Raw genomic sequence first — 21,977 nt, 5'->3', positions numbered from 1 at the left:
TAAGTGTCTTCAGCAAAAGAGATGGGGATTCCTGAACAAATACCATATAAATTAGGTTGCAATTTCTTGTTCCCCAAATCTACCTTCCCTGTTTTTTGTTTGTTTGCTTGCTTGCCTACTAGGTATTTTAAAACATCTTAAACATGCACGAAAGTGAAAGGAACCATGCCCACCACCCAGATTCAGCAATTATCATGACTTGTCACAATGACTTTACCCTTTTTTATCCTTAATTTATTTCTGGTTTCTAGAGCATATAAGGAGTCCTGGTGTGGCACTATGGGTAATGCGCTGGAATGCAAGGTTGGTTTGAACCTCAAGGTTGGTGGTTCAAGCTCACCAGCCACTCCTTGGAAACCCTATCTAGGGTCGCTATGAGTTGGAACTGGCTCAACGGCACTTAACAACAACAGAGCATATAAAGTCAAATTCTAAACCTCATGTCATTTCTTCATAAACTTATTTTGTATGTTTCTCCTTCTAAAATGGACATTTTATTTCTTTGTATCATCCAAGCTTGAGACCATAAACACATCTCCTCAATACCGTAAATAAAGTTTTTATATTTTGGTTTGGTTTGGATCAGGATGCCAACAAAGGCTACATTCTGCATTTGTCTCCTTTAATAAAAAATAGTTTCTGTTCCCTTTGTTTGTCATGTCATTGATGTGCTGAAGGAGTTGGGCCAGCTGATCAGTAGACTTTATATTCTGGATTTGTCAGTTTGCATCTTCTTGGTGTCACTGTTTCTTTATTTCCCGTTAACTGGAGGTTGGTTTCCACAAACAGTTTGACAAGCATACCATCCACACTGATACCCCGGGAGTCAGTCACTCTAAGACTTCATTAGATTCAGGTCCAACTTTCTTTGGCAAGACTACTTAAAGGTTGTTGTTGTTGTTAAGTGCCATCGAGTCAGTTCCGACCCATAGCGACCCTGTATAGGGTTTCCAAGGAGCAGCTGGTGAGTTTGAACCATCGACCTTGCAGTTCAAAAGGCTTTGCAGTCTGACGCATTAGCACACAGCGCCACATCAGGACTTAAAGTTAGTATAACCAAAACCTACATTCACTGCCATTGAGTAAATCTAGACTCATAGCACTCTATATAGAGTGTCGGGGGCAGACAGCCTCATTTCTCTCTTGTAGAGTCACTGGTATGTCCTATAGCGTCATACCAGGACTCCCTTCGTAGGTGGTAAAAGGACTGCTTTACAGCGAAACCTGTCTGTTTCCCATTACATCACAGAAGCTCCACTTGAGGCTAATGGTAAATAGTGAATACCAGGGCTGTCAGCCTGATGACTCCATTGCAAAGTTCCCTCTCACCTCTTTATCTAATAGCTTCATCCAGTGAGGATCAACTAGGGATTACAAATGGTGATTTTCTAATTCTGTCATTTCTTACACACTTATTAACTAGAATTCCTCTGTAAAAAAAAAAAAATGACCCTTGGGCTATCTGATTATCATGAATATAGTTCATAGAGGAAAAGCAAGATAAATGATTAATTCTGCCCCTTAATTTTCAATTTCCCAGCTAGCTTTTACAATGCTGAATAAATTATAACACAGTGTGTTTATTTCCTAATTTATCTTGTCTACTTCTTGCGTCCTCTAAAATGAAAACTCTGGTGAGATGAAGACGTGTTTACCACAAAACAAATTATAGGTTTTCTCTTCAATAATATAGATTCATAGAATGGTAAAGAATCTCAGAAATCATCTGTTTGAAACTCCACGTTGGACAAGTGATAAAACTGAGGCTATTGTAAATACGGTCATTTTTGTGGATTTGGTGAAGTAGGCATCCATATTGTCAATTCCCAAAATGTCACCTGGGGCAGCAGCTTTAACGGTGTACACATGAAATTGTTTGTGGAAAGATAATAGGTAGATTCTTGTCTACTTTTAGAGCTTGGGCTCAGTGTTGTTTCCGTATGTCTCTTCAAAGAATCAGTTGATTTTGTACAAGAAATTTGGATTTCCAGATGGATCCTCAGCTTGCCAAAGGTTATTTTGGTGGAAGAAGTTGTTTTAGTGAAGCTAATTACCTTTCTACCTAAGTAGAATTTTGAAGGGTTTGCAGTGGAATAAAAACTTGACAGTTCATTTTAGAAGGTAAAATCAATGTATCAGTTCTAGGTTTATTGAGCACTGTCTGGGTTCATATCTCTATGACACAATCAAGAAGTCATGAGACTTTCAGTTTATGGTGATGGAAAAACCACAATGATTAAGGGTAGAGTTGTACTGCTTATTAATGTAATTGCTGTCAATAGCTGAATTGATCGAAGTTGTGATATATATACATACATATGTATCAGTTGTGGTGTGGTGCTCTAGGCTAAGCACTGGACCACAAGGTCACTTTGAGCCACAAGGTTGGTGGTTCAAACTCACCAGCTGTTCCCTGGAAACCTTATACAGGGTCGCTATGAGTCAGAGCTGACAACAACAAACAGTGTAGCTGCTGAGGTTGCTTGTGGATTTGGTTCCTTGGTTTGGAGTTTTAGGGTCATGGTTTCATTGTACATCCCAGTTAATCGGCCTAATGTCGTGTGTAGTGCTTCTTTACCTTCGAATTCATTGCATAGTGCAAGGGTCTTAAAAGTTTGGTCTCTATTTGCATGGAGCTCCAGACAAAGGAGAGTGAGGAATAGGAGGAGAAAACGAAATGTGTGGCTAATGGTTTCCATAAATAATTGCCCCTTTGCCATGAGTTCAGAAAACCTGGAGGGTGCCTGGCTACATTAGCCAACATTTTGGTAAAAAAAATCTACAGAAGAATCCTTATTGAGAGGGGGAATGCAGAACAGAGTTTAAAATGCTTTCTGGAGTCATGGAGGCTCAATGAGTCCCTGAAACTATTACCCTGAGAGAATTTCTAAACTTTTAATTAAGAAATATCTCCATAAGTCTTACATTACCAAAGAATTAAGTTGTTTTTTGTTGTTGTTAAGTGCCATCAAGTTGGTTCCAACCCGTAGTGACCCTACGTAGGGTTTCCGAGGAGCGGCTGGTGAGCTTGAACCGCTGACGTTGCAGCTCAAAGTGACATTGCAGTCCAGCGCATTGACCCCAGCAACCTTGGGGTCCAGTGCTTATTCTACAGTGCCACACCAGGGAGCACTGGGCAGTCAATGTGGCTCGCATTTAGTCTGCCACCTCTGGACTGGAAATATTTGGGCCCCACACTGGTTCAGAGTTTCTTTTTCCTAAAATAAAGCTTGGGACACTTGAGAATTACATCCTCTGATCTCAAGGAGCCTTCCTAAACCATCTGATCCAATGCCCACATTTCATCAACCAGGACCCCTAGGCCCAGAGAAGACAGAACCTGTCCAGAGTCATACAGCTAGTGGATTGGAGTGAAGATCCGAAAGGGGAGGAGGAAGGTTGTTCAGCTTCCAGTCCCCACAACATCTTTCCCACAGGACTATTTCCTGGCTGGCACCTGAACTATGTCGATGTGAAGGACAACTCCCGTGATGAGACCTTCCACTTCCAGTGTGACTGCTGGCTCTCCAGGAGTGAGGGTGACAGGCAGACGGTGCGTGACTTCGCCTGTGCCAACAATGAGATCCAGGACCAGCTGGAGGAGACCAGTAAGTGGTGACCTACAGGTCCCGTTCAGCCGTGGTGCCTGAACTGAGTCTTCAGAGTTAAATGGGCATCAGCTCAGGGGGAGTGGGGAGAAAGTGTTGGAATAGCCTAGAAGAGACAGTTAGAATGGTGAGGGAAATGCTCAAACAAGGAAATAGTACTGGGGAGGTGCAAAAGTAAACACTTTAGATGTTGTTTAATGAACCTGGAACTGCCAAGGTACTGAGGCCAGCTCATGGCCCTGACTCACAAGGACTAATTACATAGCAAGAAAAACTACTCCGGAAGTTTGGCTGGCCTGTGCAGTTTGGGATGAAGGACTCTTTCCAATCAGTGCATGTGACACTGGCTGTCAATACAACTCTTTCTGGACATAGAATTTGCAGGGCAAGCCAGCGTCTACATCAATCACTTCTTCTTTGATCCCTTCTTCAGGGAACACTTCCCTCAGGGGAAAGAGTAAGTGATCCCTAAGATGGATAATCATAAAGACTGTCGTTGCTGTTATTAAATGATGTTGAGTTGCTTTTGACTCTAATGACCCTGTATAGGGTTTCTGAAGAGTGCTTGGTGGGTTTGAGCTGCTGGCCGTTCAATTAGCAGGCCAGTGCTTATCCTACAGCACCACACCAGGACACCAACCCTAAAGGCTAGGGAGGTATTTTTGAATACAGATGCCAGTGTCTGGGTCCAATAAACTCAAAAGAGGCTTATCAAAGGCAGAGGGTTTCTAATCGTAGTTATTAAGGTAACACTAGCCGAAGTAAGAGGTAAATCCCAAATCTCAGTGACTTAAAAGTGAGTTCGTTTCTTATGCATGCAGTCAACAGTCCAGTGTGGGTGTTGGTGGGAGCGCTTTCATTCGGTGTCTCAGAAACCCAAGCTCCTTCCATTGTGTGTCTCTGCCATTTTCAACATGTAGCTTCCAAGTTTCTTGCAGAAGGGAAAAGAGGGCATACTCCCTTCCTAACATATTAACTCACATTTCTTTGGTAAAAATTATGTGACTCCAACTAGAGCCAAGGGCAGCTGGGAAATGTAGTGCCTGTCTGACAGGTGCTTTCTACACCATGGAAGGGAATCATGGGTCCTGCGTGGAAAGACACCCATCTCTTCCACACCATCTAAATTAGATAAAATCATTTGCTTTCTGAGTGGTGAACACTAATGTACATGGAGCATTTATACAAGACCAAGTACCACTCTGTGAAGTTTACTGCAGGGGAATTCCTGCCCTTGTTGAGGAGAATTTTCTATAACTGCATTCGTTAGGAGTCCTTGGGTTCCCAGCTTTATTTTGGATGTTAGGGGTATGTACACTGCTTAGTAAATGTGCCAGTTGCACAGAGGTGAGAGGCACTGTAGGTTCTGGGACTTTGTATGTATTTAATTAATCAGTGCTCAGCAAATGGAAGAAGATACAGTCATTTCTGAGAGGTTTCCAATCTATTTGCAGAGAGAAGCTTAAGCCCTTTAACTCAATAGGAAGCTTCAACCCTCACACAAATGGTAAGGGTGAGCAACAGATGCCACAGGCCGTCGGTGTTCAGGGGAGGAGAGATTTGTTTGTGAATCACTGAGCCTCCTTCACAGATTTCCTGCCAAGCAGTTGCTAACACCTGTGGGATTTGGGTTGGCAGAGAGATTGCAGAGGGGAGGTATCCCTTGTGTTATTCCCGGAAGGATGTGCTTGTACCGGAGAGGGGAGGACGGGCATAGAGCCCAGGGACAGCCTGGATGGATCCGTCATCACAAGGAATCTGCAGAGGGCAAAAGAGCACCTTCTGGGTTGCCTGTAGGGGACAGGTAACCTCACCTGTGTCCCCTAATGAAGACTTCACCTGGAGACAGCCACAGACACAGACACAAATGTAGTCTGAGCCAAACACCCCAAACCTCCACGGCCTTTGTTGAACCATATAACAAATACCCGCTGAGCACCTCCGAAGTGCCAGGCCCCATTCTGGATTTCAGGGACGCATCAGTAAAAGAAAGCCCTGCCCCTGGAGCAAGAACTTTCTAGTGTCTGAGGCCCCAGAGGCATTTCTGAGCACTCAGCTGTGAAGACACACACCCTTCCATACTTAACTTTCCTCAAAGTTTCCTGAGATCCACCCACTCTTACACCCACTGACCTTGCAAATATCTAGTGAGGGTCTACTAGAGGTGTCTTCTGGTTATTATACCAGTGAACAAAACAAAGCACATGGAGCTCACATTCCAAAGGGAGGGGAAGGTAAACAATGAGCAGTAAGCTAGATGATAAATCAGTAGTGTTAGAAGGTGGTAGGTGGGAAAGACAAAAGAAACTAATAGAGCCAGGTAAGGCAAACCAGGAGTGTGGTGACAGGGGTGTGTGTGGAAACAGATTGCCATTTTAATTAAGGTCTTTAGGGTAGACTTCCTGGGGAGGGGGACATTTGAACAAAGACTCAAAAAAGATGATGGGGCGAGTCAAGCCAATATGGAAGAGGCAGACAGGAAAGCATTTCAGAACGGTCTTTGCTGAGGCCCTAAGGCACATCAAAGAGGCGGGTGGTTGGAGTGAGCTGGAGAGAAAGTTCTAGGAGGTGACTGGGGTCCAGATTATTCCTCTCACTCCAAGATACTTAGGCTCTTTGTTGCCAGGTTACTGCATTGCTTCAAATGGCATAGTTAGGATTTGTGTCTGGGACTAGAGCCTGAGTTTTAGCCCCAGTTTGGGCACTCACTTCACCTGAGACACCTGACTGAGCTGTGGGGAGAAAGTTGCTGTGACATTCATTAAGTGTGACACAAGGGTAAGAACTGAAACCAAGCCGGCAGGGGACCATGTGTTAGAGGAGTTCAAGTCTCTCCTCAAGTTTAGGGCCGGTCACTGGCCACTGCCTCTCCTCCCTGTTTGAAGAGTCTGTTTTGCATCCAGGGCCTCTTTGTCCATGAGAGAGAGGCCCCAACATTTCTCAAATGCTCCTCCCAACTTCCTTTTCCTAGAGGCGGGTGGTGGGCAGAAGCCCCATGTTTGCCCAGCAAAAAGGCTGTGACTATAAATAAAATGGGAATCATTACTCAATTAGCCCCAACATGAAGGCAGGTTCTAGTTTAGTGCCTCAGACTATGGTCTGAGAGACCTAGAGGGACCTGGAGCTCTCACCCTGGTGGTGGGGGGCTACTTCCTCTCTGCTAATCTTTTACCACCTCCTCCATTACAGCCTACGAGATCGTCATAGAAACGGGCAACGGAGGCGAAACCAGGGAGAACGTCTGGCTGATTTTGGAGGGGAGGAAGAACCGATCCAAAGAGTTTCTTGTGGAAAACTCATCTAGGCAGCGGGCCTTTAGGAAGTAGGAAGCGGGTGCCTACTGGACAGTGGTGGTGGGTGGGGTGGCTAAGGTACACAAATGGCTCTAATCAACACTTAGTGAGTTCCTACTGTGTGCTGATCCTTGGAGTGAGACAGGTGATTTATGGGGAGGAACTGCCATCCCATGTGAGCCTGCCATGAGCAGGGACCTTACCAAGAATTTTGTGCCCATCACAGAGAGACAAGGAGCTCCCAGAGTAGTTGAGAAGTCACATGTTTACTGATAAAATTGTAGAAGAATTAATACAAAGCAGCATAGATTCAAGTCCTGGTTAGAGAGAAGCGAGAACCTCTAAGATGCTTACAGGAAAATCAAAATTGGGTCTTGGATAAAGGACCTCTACTTGCCTGCCTTGGTCTTCCTGATATTCTCTGGGTAATCTCATGTCCTTCACCTCCACGCTGCCTCTGCTGTCCATTTAATCTCCCTGCACACTCCAGAATTGCTTATGTAAAGTCTCCATCCCACTCTAACCTCGCTTTGACCCATAGTCCTTCTACATCAAGGTGAATGTCTAGACTACTTAAAGGAAAAAGACAAGAACACCAGCAACAAAAAACAACCCCAAACCCGTTGACACTGAGTCAATTATAATGGCACCCCTAAACATTACACACTAGGACAACTCCACAGGGTTTTCTTGGCTGGAATCTTAATAGAAGCAGCTTGTCAACCCTCTATTCCTTTATTATGGGGTGGGTCCCAACGTCTACCCGTTAAGTTAGCAGTCGACCCAAACTGGTTGTGCCGTCCACAAACCTCTGGCTGCCTTAGACAGGCACTTAAGGCTCACCACAGACTGCCTAGACCCCACTATCTGCTCCATTACCATTTTCTTCACCTGAACCTAAACTCCACCCGACTCAGCATCTGTCCCATGCCCCCCACACATCCACATCACACTTTCCTATCTCCAGGCCTTTACCATAACACTTCCACATCAGGAAACTCTTCCCTCTGCTCCTCTCTCTGTTTTCTGAATTCTGCTGCCCTCCTTAGCTTAATGCCCAGGATCCAATTCCATCCTGCAGTGGACTGACCATACACTGGTGCTGGGATCAGGAAACTGGTCAGGCTTTTTAATTACCGTGATGATCTTGTTCCAGAATTAGATCAAAATACTCAAGGACTGACCTCAGGTCTTGCTGACCATGCTATCCCTGTTCTTGAGCCCAAGTTCGAGATTGCAGTAGGCACTCAGTAAATGCACACTGACTTCAGTAGGCATGGGCAGCTCATGGACCTCATCCGTTTTCTGCAGAGGGACCACAGACACGTTCGAGTTTGACAGCGTCTACCTGGGGGACATCACCTCCCTCTGTGTGGGCCACCTTACCAGGGAAGATCGGTTCATCCCCAAGAGAGAGCTGGTCTGGCATGTCAAGACCATCACCATCACCGAGATGGAGAATGGCAACGTGTATGTACTATGCCCCCCAGCACCACCTTCAGCCCGGGAGGAACTGAGTCTGGACCATGGACAAGATGGCAGGGTTCAGGGAGGCTGTCCTCTTTGAGACCAAGGTGATTCCATTAGGAGACTTACAAGACAGTAAGAGAGAAGGCAGGTGTACTGGCTCTGGAGTTACCTTAATGATAGGCTGACTCCCAGAGGCAGGGGACTAGATCAGATGACCTTGGTGCTGCCAGCCTTTTAACGCAAAGATGCTTCCTTGGAGGACTCTGAAAAAGCTGGACAGGGCCAAACCACAAGGAATTGCCCTCCCATCATTCTATAATGACAAAGAAATATGGGTTCAACCCTGCTGTTTCTGAGGCCATAGTGTGGGCAGAACAGAGACTAGAGACAAGCCAAGGTAATCCCCAAAGCCCACCTGCTTCTAAGTTCCCAAGACCCGGGGCTTTGCATTTCCCTATCAGGGGCTTTCTGGAGGATTAAGGGTCTTTGTTACCTCGGCAACATAGCCACCACCATCCATTTGTCTAATTAAACCCTCTTTGATTCTGGAAGGCAGGAAAGACACTGAGAAAAAGCCAAAGCAGGTGAGGAGAGGGGAGTGTGGGCAGCCTTGCCTTGGGGCAGCGAGGTCCGGGAGTGAGTGAGCACAGAGGATGGCAGGCCACCTGCTCTGCTCTGTACCTGGGGCATCCACCCCTGAACCCTGCCAGCCTGCACCTACCATGTCCCTCAAGGACTAGCCAAGGTCATTTCTACCCCTCGCACAAAACACACCTGTAACCTTCCCCCAAGAGGCAATGGAGCTGGGCAATGCGTCACCCCAAAGCAGCAACCTCCTGTCATCGGGTCAGGTGTGGTCCCTCAGCTGTAGGCTCTGGCCCTTATGAGTCCATGTGCCACCTGTTAACCTGCAGGCTCCCAGACTTGACTCCCCCCAACTTTGGGAATTGGTAGGAGGGGTTCTACCTCAGAACTGCCTCCTCAGGCTGCAACATTATCAGTTCTCTATAAGAGTAAAACCAGTCCCTGGTACAATGCACCCTGTTGAGGTGCTGGACCTGGCTGTTTGGAAAGAGTGGCCAGAGACACCACTTCCCAGCAAGCCTGGGCCAGGCCAGCGCTTCTCCCAACGAACGAATGCCAGGGATGCTGCTCTCCTCAAAACTCATCAACAGATCAAAGGAAAATTCACTGTAAGATACAATGTAAAAATAACATTATATGGAATGAAAATTGCTTCAAAGGTTACATGAGAAGCTCATGGGGCAATGAGTTTTAAGTCAATGGTGGTGCAACAACTTGAAGAAGGAGGACAAGAATGGTTGTACAACTTGAAGGTTGAGTTGTGTGTATAGACATTGTGTTGGAATGGTGCATTTCTGTGTATGCAGACATGTCTTCAAAAAGTTTGTGGAAATTTTCCATTATGTTTTCATTGCATTTTTCCATGCACTTTTTGAGGCCCACTGGACTTTCCACCAAAATTTGTTAAAAAGAAAAACAGAGAGAGAGGGAAGCAGGATAGGAGTTTGCACACTCAAAAGGAGAGATGGCAGTGCAACCAGGAAGGCAGAGACTTGGGGTGAGGGGGGGAATGCAGTGCTTAGAAGCCAGAAGGGGTAAGAAATAAATTCTCCCCTAGAACCCGGAGAGGGCACGCAGCCTGGCTCAGACTTTGTTTCTATCCAATCATGCTGATTTTGGACTTCTGGCCTTCAGAACTGTGAGGCAAGACATTTCTGTCATTTTAAGCCAAATAAAATTTTCTACATATGGAGTCTTGGTGCAGGATAATGCACTGGACCACATGGTCAGTTTAAACTATAAGGATAGCTTTACAACATATACATATATGTTGCTAAGTGTCATGAAGTATCGTCAAGTAGGTTCCAGTTCACATTAACTCTGTATAGGGTTTCCAAGGAGCGGCTGGTGGGTTTGAACTTCCAACCAATCCAATGTTTGTTTTATATATATATAAATATAAATTTTGTATACATATGGAGAGAGAGAGTCTTGGTGTGGCACTACAGGATAATGCATTGAACCTCAAGATCCATTTGAACTGTAAGGTTGGTGCCTGGTGGGTTTGAACAACCAACCTTGCAGTTCAAACCAAACTTGCAATCCAGCCCTTTATCCCACAGTGCCACACCAGGATTCCAGATATGTATACTATTGTTGTTAAGTGCCATGGAGTGGTTCTGACTCATAGCATTCCTGTATGGGGTTTCAGAGGCTTTCAATCTTTTGTGTGAACAGAAAGCTTCATCTTTCTCCTGTGGAGCTGCCTGACTCATAGGACATCAGAACACAGTGCTGCCTGGTCCTGAGCCAGTCTCATAATCATTTTGAGCCCCTTGTTGCAGCCACTGCATCAATCCATCTCACTGAAGGTCTTCCTCTTTTTCACTGACCCTCTACTTTGCCAGAAGGAGCTCTGGTAGTGTAATAATTACAAGTCGGGCTGCTAACCTCAAGGTCAGCAGTTCAAAACTACCAGCTGTTCCACCAGAAAAAGATGAGGCTTTCTGCTCCCTTAAAGATTTGCAGCCTCGGAAACCCTGTACAGAGTTGTTGTGAGTCGGAACCAACTCCACGGCACACCACCACCATGTACTTTGCCAAGCATGATGTCCTTCTTTGGGAATTAGTCCCTTGGAGCACATGTCCAAAGTGAGATTAAATCTCGCCATCTTCACTTCTAAGGTGTATTCTGGCTGCACTTCTTTCAAGGCAGATTGGTTTGTTCTTCTGACAGGCCATGGTATTTTCAATATTCTTCTCTAACACCAGAATATGAGTCTTGGTGGAATAGTGATTAAAATGCTTGGATGCTAACCAAAAGATCAGCGGTTTGAAGCCATCAGCTGCTTTTCTGAGAAAGATGTGATGGTCTACCTCAGAAAGATGCACAGTTTTGGACACCCTGTGGGGCAGTTCTACTCTGTTCTATGGGGTCACTGTGAGTCCGAATCAATTTGATGGCAGTGGGTAGAGGATATATATATATAATTAACATCAAGCTAAATTAAAGGATATATAAGTAAAATATTAAATTAAATAACCACAACTTGATATCTCTTTAAATGGACATTGACGATGAGAGAGATGCAACAAAGGTCTCAGTACCACCTAGTCCACCCAGCCTCAGGAGGCGCAGAGGCGAAGGACCAGTACTGAGCTTCCCACCATTAACTCTGGAGCTGAGGTATAGGATTTCTCAATCAGAGGAAACAAGCAGCCCTTCCCAAGAGAAGTGTCTTTTCCCAGCATGCCTCAGGGTCTAGAGGACAGGAAGTGGCATGTACAGGGTGGAGCTCTTCCTGCAGTGAGACCCTAGACACTCGAGCTGTTGTGTGGCCTTCTGCAATAGCCCATCACTGCTATGTGCCGCAGCCTCCCCTTTTGGGGGAGGAGAGCTAGTGCTCTCTAGAGTCTTAGAATGGGACAGGACAGAAGGGAGTCCCAGTCTCAGAAGTCCTATTCCATGCTGCCCCTGCCTGCTTGCACAGGGTTTCAATACCCCCACACACCCCCAAAATGAGATGCCTTCATCTAGAAAGGGCACTTTGCAGATGTGTTTAATTGTTATAGTAATTTACATAGCACCATTCTGTAACTGGAGTCCTGGTGTGGCGCTGTGGGTTAATGCACCAGACTGCAAAGCTGTTTGAACTGCAAGGTCGGTAGTTCAAGCTCCCAACTGCTCCTTGGAAACCCTATGGGTCGGAACCGACTCGACAGCACTTAACAACAACAACAATTCTGTAACTTGTATTCTGTCATTATAAAAATCACATCCATAGTATTGCACATGAATCCATAATTTCTTTCCAACCATGTTAAGTGCCATCGAGTCAGTTCTAACTCATAGCAACCCTGTATAGGGTTTAAATCTTTGAGGGGACTGAAAGCCTTATCCTTCTCCTGCTGAGTGGCTGGTGAGTTTGAACCACAGACCTTGTGGTTTGCAGTCCATAATTTTTAATTTCCATGAATTACAAATGAATGTAATCTCAGTTTCTTATAAACACAATAATCTCAAGTCTTTACGGTTTACCCCTTTTCAATGCTGACTCCTACTTTGCAGTGTGTTTATGAATAGCTTGATAATTTCTGTGGAAGGATACAAGAGAGACTTTTGTTTCTTTTTATCCTAAAAACAGTTTTATTGCCATCCCAATAACACATAAAATATATAATCATAAAAAATTTAATAATTATGAAATTATAAAAGAAAGTGAAAATTTCCTGAAGCCCTAACTCATAAAACGTGGCCACCATGGGCACGTTGGTGGTACCTTTCTCTCTGACATTTTTCTATTATCTCACATACATTGTTCACAGAAGTTTGATCATCTGCATGTCTTTAATGTATATATACGTGTGTGTGTGTGTGTGTGTGGCTGTAATATAAGCACTGGACTACAACATAGGCTTGAACTGCAAGGTCGTCCATTCAAACTCACCAGCCACTTCTTGGAAACCCCATACAGGGTCTCTATGAGTCAGAACCAATTTGACGGTACTTAACAACAACAACATATATGGAGTCCTGATATGGCGTTTTGGGATAAGCACTGACTTGCTAACCCCAGGTGGTTACTGCTGGAAATAGAAATATGTCCTTCCACAGCTAGAATCTTGACTCCACAAACTCGCTGACTCCCACATTTTGGTGATTTCATAATTATGTCCATTAGAAAACAGATCTTTAGAGCAACATAGGGAATATTTTCCTATACATTAAAAATGATGGATTAAATATGTACCAGATGACTTGGAGCAATTCTCAGGAAGTATTGTTGAGTGAGACAAGCAAGATGAAAACACACACACACAACAAAGCATAAAACCTGTATTATATTATGCCATTTTTGTAATACAGATGCTGGTATCCTCCATTTGTCCATGCATATGTGGGTCTGTGCATGGTTGGGCATTTGGTAGCATGTTTCCTCAGCTCTTAACTGAGCTGAGGTTATCTGAGGTGAGGGTGGATGCTAGAATGGGAATGAGAAAGAAAAAGGGAGACAGAGCCAAGCAAATAGGAAAATAGCAAAAGTGCATTAAGAAAAACAAGTATATGATTATGTTTGTGTAGTTAGTTACATGTTGTTGTTGTTGTTATTGTTAAGTGCTGTCAAGTCTGTTCTGACTCATAGCAATCCTGTATAGGGTTTTCAAGGAGTGACTGGTGGGTTTGAACTGCCAACCTTGCGGTTAGCTGTCCAGTGCTTATCTTACAGCGCCACACCAAGGCTATGTAAATCAGTGGGCATATATATAAGGGAATAAATTGTGAAGAATTCAAAAGGAAAGTATGCAGGTATATCCACTTCTAGGAAATTATGGTGTGTATAAGCAATTCATTGGATGAAAGGCCTAGTAATCTACTTTTGAAAATCAGCCAATGAAAACCCTATGGGTAATATTGTCCAATCCTGTTGTGCATGGGGTCACCATGAGTCAGGAGCCAACTCAACGGCAGTTAACAACAACAGCAACAATCCAAATTTTCAAGTGACACAATGGGAAAAGAGTTGTATTGGAAAAGATATTATACTGCTGCAGTCAAGTAGATTCCAACTCAGTGATCCTATAGGACAAAGTTAATTGCCCCATGGGGTTTCCAAGGTTGTGGTTTTTTTTTAAGTATTTTTATGGAAGCAGATTGTCACATCTTTTTCTTGTGGAACACTACTTATTTTTGTTTGTTTGTTTGTTATGTGATTACTTTTTTCATTATTATTATTGTGAATTGAGTGATAGTTTACATGGGAGAACATCAGGTTTACACTCATCGATTCATTGCATGATTACAATTTCCTCTGTGCATCATCATTCAACAGTATTTGTTTCCATTCCCTCTAGGTTTTTTTGGGGGGTGGAATGGGGGATGTACACAAAAACACTCAGGGATATATAAAAATTTAAACAACCAAAGGGCACGTTCTGTCCTCCTGCCTCCTGGCCACCAGCACTCAGTCTTCCTCTTTCCATGAGTCTAGAGTCCTCAGCTGCTCTCTCTCTCATTCCATGTCCTCATCTCTGCCTCAATCTCTGGTGTTGCTGCTCCTCTGGATAGGGTCCTGCACTACGCTTGTGCTCTTCTCCCTTATTGGTCCTATGGTTCTCTGTTCCTGGAATGTAAGATTAACTACTCCCCCATTTTTGTTACAAAACTTCTACCTTTATAGATGAGATGATTGTAATTAGTCATGGTAACAATTACTCACTATTGAATCATAAGAATCTTATCCCCATCTCTTTTCACCAGGCCCATCTAGACAAGATGAAACTATTCAATGGGGAGTCTACCTTTCCCCACACACTCTTAAATTAAGCTCCCTCTTGAAAATATGTAAGCCAGTCACTTCTGTGCCTTTATCGCCCCTCATTTTAGGTAGCCAATGTCTAAGTTGCCTGTCCCTTTCAACCCAGTATACAGAGGGGATAGAATTGATACTTGATGTGAAGACTCCTTCCCTTTCTGTTGGTATTTTGAGTTACTACATCCGTAAGTATAGATCAAGTTCATTAAACTGTAGCAATTTACCCTCATTTCCTTTATCAAAAATTGTTTATCTTCCTCTAGTTGATTTCTGATTATCAAGGCTAGGTCAAATGGGTACTATCTGCAAGTTTGAACATTCTTGTGCATCTCCCCTCACTTCATATCTGCTGGATGCTTCACTCTCAGCTTTAGTTCTCCGTGGCTATGTCCTTGTCCATGGGCTCAGGAATGCCAAGGTCTCACCATACTTTGGACCAACCAGCCCTTCCTCTTCTCTCTCCCATCTCCAGGTCAACGGGAGTCTACAGAACGTGGTTGAACTCAGCCCATTTCTTCATTGCTGCCTTTCCCTCTCTTCCACTCACCAATAGACCAAGGTGGTCACCAGCAAGTTTACATGCCTGGAGTGCTACTTCTTGAAGGGTTGAACAATGACCCAGTCTTTTGGTACAATGGCTGTGTATTCCTTCCATCTTCTTTGATGCTTCTTGTGTCATTCAATATTTTGCCTATGTTGTTGTTGTTGTTAAGTACCTTGGAGTCGGTTCCGACTCATAGTGACCCTGAACAGGGTTTCCGAAGCTGTAAATCTTTACAAGAGCAAAGCACCTCATCTTTCTCCCGCAGAACCATTGGTATTTTCGAACTGCCGACCTTGAGGTCAGTAGCCCAAACCACTATGCTACCAGAGCTCCTTATTTTGCTTATGGAATCTTTTAATATTGTAACCAGAGGCTAGGATTTTCCTCCAGTTCTTTCAGCTTGAGAAACCCTGAACATGTTCTTCTCTTATGGTTTTCTAGCTCTAGAACTTTCATTATACTACTTTACTTTGTCTTCTTGAACTGCTCTTTGAAACTTTTTCTTCAACTCTTTTACTTCATCATTTCTTCCAGTCACTTTAGCTTCTCTATGAGCAAGAGTCTTTTCTGACATTCATTTTGGTCTTTTCTTTCCTGTCTTTTTAATGACCTTTTGTTTTCTTCATAGATGATGTTCTGATCTTCAGTTGTAAGTGTCTAATGCATCAAATCTGTTCTTAAGATTTTCTCTAAATTCAGATGGAATATACTTAAGGTCATGTGTGGGCTCTCATGGACTTGTTTTAATTTTCTTCACTTCAGCCTGAACTCATTTATGAGCAATTGGTGGTCTGTTCGACAGTGGGCCCCTGGTCTTGTCTTCGCTGATGATACTGAGCTTCTCTGTCTCTTCCTATAGATGTAGCCAATTTGATTCCTGTGTATATAATCGACTCGATGGCACTTAACAACAACAATGTCACCATTCATGTTGTTGCAAAAAGGTATTTGCAAGGAGTAAGTCATTGATCTTTCAGAATTCTATCATTTGACCTCCACCTCTTTGTTTCAAACACTCATATTCCAAACACCAGTAATTATCAATGCATATTGATTGCATGTTTGATCAATTTCAGTCAGAAGAAGTTGAGATAATTTTTCAATTTCATTGTCATTGGCTTCAGTGGTTGGCGAGTAAATTTGAATAATGGTGGTATTAACTGGTCTCTCATGTGTTGTTATTAAGTTTCTTTGAATAGGTTCTGACTGTTAACGACCCTGTATAAAGTTTCTGAGCTTGTGGTCTTCCTCATAGGCATATGGATATGATATCACAGATAATATTGTACTTCAAGATGGATCTTGAAATGTTCTTCCTGATGATGAATGTAACTCTTCAATTTGTCACTCCTAGCATTGTAAACCATATGATTGTCTGATTCAAAATGGTTAATACCATCCATTTCAGTTCATTAATGCCTAGAGTAACAATCTTTATGCATTCTATTTCATTTTTGATGACTTCTGATTTTCACAGATTCATACTTGGTACATTCCATATTCTGATTATTAATGGATGTTTGCAGCTGTTTCTTTTCATTCTGAGTTGTGCCCCGTCAGCAAATGAAGGTTCCAAAAGCTTTGCTCCATCCACATCATTAAGGTCAATTCTACTTTGAGAAGGCAGCTCTGCATCAGTCATATTTTGAGTGCCTTCCAAGCTGAGAGGCTCATGTCAGCTAGTGTTTCACTGTTATTCAGAAGGTTTTCAGTGGCTAACCATTGAAAAGTTATCTGCTTTCCTTCTTCCTAGTCTGTCTTTATCTGGAAACTCCACTGAAGCCTGTCCACCATGGGTGGAGGTTCCACTTCATTGTGCAGTTTGAGATAAATAAAATCCCAGATTCACAGCTTAATGCAGATATTTCTAGCCCCAATTCCCAGTTGCCTGGAGAAGGAATCATCTATGGATGACCAGGGGACCTAGTGGAGGGTTGTGGCCTATGGCTGGTGTTCTCTGAGTCCTCTCCCTTTCCTTTCCCTCGAATGCAGGTATTTCTTTAACTGTGACACCCTCATCCCACTCAAGAGGAAAAGGAAGTACTTCAAGGTATTTGAGGTCACCAAGGTGACAGAGAGCTTCACCAGCAAGATCCAGAACCTCGTGCCCGTTAAGTATGAGATCATTGTGACGACAGGCTATGAACTGGGGGCGGGCACTGATGCCAACGTTTTTGTGACTATCTTCGGGGCCAATGGGGACACAGGCAAACGAGAGCTGAAGCAGAAAATGCGCAACCTCTTTGAGCGGGGCAGCACAGATCGCTTCTTCCTGGAGACTTTGGAGCTGGGCGAGCTTCGCAAGGTGAGGTTGGAGCATGACAGCAGTGGCTACTACTCGGGCTGGCTGGTGGAGAAACTGGAGGTCACCAACACCAGCACCGGCGTGGCCACCATCTTCAACTGTGGTCAGTGGCTGGACAAGAAGCGGGGGGATGGGCTCACCTGGAGAGAACTTTTCCCTTCTGTCTGAGAAGCTCCTGACCACATCTTCCTGCCCTTAGCCTTGGTTTCCAGCAGACCTTTCCCCCCAGAGCTGGTACTGGGGACCAAAGGGGCAGGTTATGACACTGTGGACCAGCAGGCCACTGACAACTCCTAAGTCCTGCAGAAATCACTGCGGGTGACTCTTTATGGGACCCTGCCCCTCCTCCCCAAGTCACCTGGACCAACAGGACTCAGAATCAGCTTGTGTCATAATCGGTGACTGTATACTTCTCCAATCATTGGCGTGGCCAGGCTGGGACTTGCTGCAGAGTGAGGATGGGAAAATGGGGCTTCACCCAGGGGACTGAGGCAGGAGGAGCAGAGGTCATCAAGATGGTCTATTTTAAGCAAAAACTAATTAACACTTTCATTTTTCCAAAAAGCTGGGCTAATTAAATTATTACCAAACACATCCTAGAAAGAACTCACTAAAAAATGCATTCTTTTTTCCCCAATCTTAATAAATCCAGTGGCAAATGGAGAAAACTATCAGGAGATGGGTTTTTGCTGGAGGATTTGTGAGTACGTGAAAAGCTACATCATTCTTCCCATATCTCTGTAGAGAAATGGTAGCCAAGTGCTGGGTGGTGTCTCAGCCTGCGATGCCACAGTGAAGACCCAGGCAGAGGGCATGGAGCCGCGGCCCCTGGAACAGGCTCTGGTGTGGCCTGTTTGGTCACTACTGCGCTCAGGCTGCGTGCGTAATTCAGTATGCTCAGCTGGATCTCTGTGAGTTCTGTTAGGACTAAGACCTAAGAGGTGATTAGAAAGCAAAATAATGAGGCGTTCTGCCCTCGAGGGGAACGTGATTTCAGTGTGGAAACAGCACAAGGACGGCACACACATGTGGACACATACATGAATGTGCACACACCCTCCCTGATCAGCCTCACAAAGAGGCTGACCAATCCACAGGAAGGATGCAGCAGGTCCTATGTCTGGTTATTTTGCAGAGAACGGGACTGATCAGGAAGGTGAGTTAGGCTGAGAAGTCTTCCTGTAGGAGGTGTACCCCAGTGCACCAGGGCCCCCAGTTCTCCCATAATCCTGCTGTGAGTCCAAGTGAGGTTTGTGGCCTGGGACAGTCTCCAGGAGCTCTTAGAATGCGCTCTAAGATGAAGAAGGTGACAAGCATTGGAGGCAGCCGCCACTCACTAGCTGTGTGACTTTGGACATATTGTCAGGAGGGAACAGTCACTGGAGAAGGATATCATGTTTGGTAAGGTGGAGGGTCAGAGAAAAAGAGAGAAAGACCCCCAACGAGATGGATTGGCCAGGTGGCAGCATCAATGGACTCAAGTGTGGTAACAGCAGTGAGGTTGGCCCAGGATCAGACATTGTTTCGTTCTGCTGTGCATAAGGTGCTGACTTGATGGCACCTAACAACAACAACAACAACAACATTTCATCCCCTTGGGCCTCAATGTCCTAATCTGTAAAGCAATGAAATGATAATACCTACCCTATAGCCTACTATGAGGACTACATGAGTTAACATGTTGTTGCTAAGTGTAGTCAGACAGTATATAGGGTTTCCAAGGAGCAGCTGGTGGGTTTGAACAGCTGAACCTTGTAGTTCAGTGCTTATCCTACAGCGCCACAGCAGGAATCCAGTCTTTACAGGAACAGAAAGCTTAATCTTTCTCCCATGGAGTGGCTGGTAGATTTGAACTGCTGACCTTGCAGCTAGCAGCCCAACTCACAACCCCCCAGGGCTCCTGTTGCTGCTAGTTGCCATGGAGTCATCCCTGACTCAAGGTGAGCCCACGTACAATAAAGCAAAGAGAAGCACTGCCCTGTCCAGTGCTATCTACATGACCACTGGGATGCTTGAATCCACTGTGTCAGTCCATGTCATTGAGGGCTCTCATTTACCAAACATGATTTCTCTCCTGATGAGGCCTCCAAAATACGCGAGTCCACAAAGTCCACAAAGTAAGTGATTCTGTAATCCAGTGTTTTCTCTGGTGAATTTTCAGAAGTAGATAGCCAGGCTTTTCTTCCTAGTCTGTCTTAGTCTGGAAACCCTACCTGTCCACCATGGGTGACCCTGTTGGAACTTGAAAGAGTAGTGACATAGCTTCCAACATGATAGCAACATGCAAGTCACCACAGTACAGCACACTGCTGGATGTGTGGTGAACTTAATATAAAAACTAAAACAAAACAAAGCTTGCTGCAGTTGAGTGCATTCTGACTCATCGTGACCCTATAGGATGGCAGAACAGCTCCACAGGATTTCTGAGATTGTAAGTCTTTATAGCAACAGACAGACTCATCTTTCTCCATTGGAGTGGTTAGTGGGTTTGAACCACCAACTGTGCAGCTAGCAGCACTTAATCCACTGTACTACCAGGGCTCCATGACTTAATATATTGTTGTTGTTAAGTGCTGTTGAGTTGGTACTGACCGAGTAGTGAACCTGTGTATGGTTCTGAGGAGTAGCTGGTGACCTTGAACCAACGACCTTAAAGTTCAAAACAACTTTTCAGTCCAGTGCATTAACCCACAGTGATTTAATATATATAAGATCTTAATTTGATGTATAAGTCTCTGAGTTCAGAATGAAGGCAAGGCATCCTTGATGACACACTAAGGAGAGGACTCTCCCAGGAAGAGTCTCAGCCCATTGCTCCTGGCCTGAACTTTCCTTTTTATTTATTTATTTTAATAAGATTTCATTGTGTTTTCTTTGAAGGTTTGTTTACACAGCAACTTAGGTTCCCATTCAGCAGTTTATAAGCATATTGTTCAGTAGCAATTGTTATATTCGTTACAATATGTGAACATACTCAATTTTCCATTCTGGTTGTTCTAGTCCCATTAATCTAGTTTCCCTGCCCACTTACAGTCTCACCTTTATTTTAAAGTACTTGCTGACAGTTTAGCATCATAAATATGATTTTTTTAAAGGAGCGCAGTACTCATGGATGCCTTATCTTGTGAATCAATCTGCTATTTAACTAAAAAGAGACTTCAGGGTCTCGTTTCAGTTCAAGGTTTAAAGAGTATCTCAAGGCGATAGTCTCATCTGGTCCAATAAAGTCTGTTTTAAGAATTTGAGGTTCAGTTCCATATTTTCCTCTCATTCTTTAAGGGTTTATCTACTGTGGTCCTGATCAGCACTATTGGTGGTGGTAGCCAGGAACCATCGAGTTCTTCTGGTCTCAGGGTAGAAGAGGCTGTGGTTCATGTAAACTCTGAGGTCTACAGACTCTTTGAGACTTTGCTTTCCTTATTTCTCTTTTGCTCCAGATGAGTAGAGACCAATAATTGCATCTTAGATTGTGTCTTGCAAACTTTTAAGACTTCAGACATGACTCACCAAACTAGGATTTATATCATAAATGTTATCAACTATATTATGACAATTGACTCAGATGCCCCAGGAGCATGTGGTCCTAATCCTTCAAAACCAGGAAGCTAATCGGCAGGGTATTTGGTTATGTCTAAGAAATATTCAGAACTGTGTCCCTACATGCCTTATTATATATATGAATATGTGTGAGTACAGTCACATACTTGAATATATATATATATATTGTTGCTTGAACCGCCGACCTTGCAGTTTAAACGTCTTTGCAGTCTGGCACATTAACCCACAGCGCCACACCAGGACTCTCTCTCTCTCTCTCTCTCTCTCTCTCTCTCTCTCTCTCTCTCTCTCTCTCTCTCTATATATATATATATATATATATATATATATATATAGAGATATATATATATATATATGAGAGTAAGTAAAAAAAACGCATCGTTACAAAGTCATAACAATTGTAAGGGTGGTGCAAGACCAGGCAGTGTTTCATTTTGTTGTTTGTACCAGCTTGATGACACCTAACAACAACAAAAACACTTCTCTGAAGAATTTTGAGCTCTTCGGTTTATGCCATGTCAAAATGGTAGTTTGCGTGCTAAAGGAACTCAAATTGTGTTCCTTTTGAACGTTCTGTTTGGGAATAGAGAAGTCTGAAGGGGCAAGATTAGTGCTGTAGAGTGGAAGGGGGTAAACTTTCACAATAAAATTCTCACAGGACAGTTCTTGTTACCCTCCAAGAATGAACAAGTACATTGAATGGGAGTGTGTGTGCAATTAGTGGGTGCAACTGCCTGGCCTTTTTCTAATCAGTACAGCTGTCAAATTTCTTAAAACTTCTTCCTAATAAATCCCCATGATCATCTTGTGTCCTATGAGAAAATCTATCAAAATCATCCCTTTGGAATCACAAAACACATT

At 43.9% G+C, this 21,977-nt stretch overlaps 1 protein-coding gene across 1 annotated transcript in view; it reads left to right on the top strand.

Moving 5' to 3' along the window:
• The window catches only part of LOXHD1 (lipoxygenase homology domains 1), a 211,359-nt gene extending 193,612 nt beyond the window's left edge, over positions 1 to 17,747 (top strand). The window contains exons 37-40 of the mRNA XM_006835145.1: positions 3,438 to 3,608; positions 6,798 to 6,930; positions 8,213 to 8,371; positions 17,246 to 17,747. Of these exons, the coding sequence (XP_006835208.1) occupies positions 3,438 to 3,608; positions 6,798 to 6,930; positions 8,213 to 8,371; positions 17,246 to 17,726 (944 nt within the window). The 3' untranslated portion in view covers positions 17,727 to 17,747. The remainder of the gene's footprint in view (positions 1 to 3,437; positions 3,609 to 6,797; positions 6,931 to 8,212; positions 8,372 to 17,245) is intronic.
• The last annotated feature ends 4,230 nt before the right edge of the window (positions 17,748 to 21,977 follow it).

This window comes from Chrysochloris asiatica, unplaced genomic scaffold (genome assembly GCF_000296735.1).
Source record: "Chrysochloris asiatica unplaced genomic scaffold, ChrAsi1.0 scaffold00015, whole genome shotgun sequence".
In the NCBI taxonomy this organism is placed as follows: Eukaryota; Metazoa; Chordata; class Mammalia; order Afrosoricida; family Chrysochloridae; genus Chrysochloris; species Chrysochloris asiatica.
The sequence above is the reverse complement of the archived record's forward strand: the minus strand, read 5'-3'. Positions and strand labels throughout refer to the sequence as shown.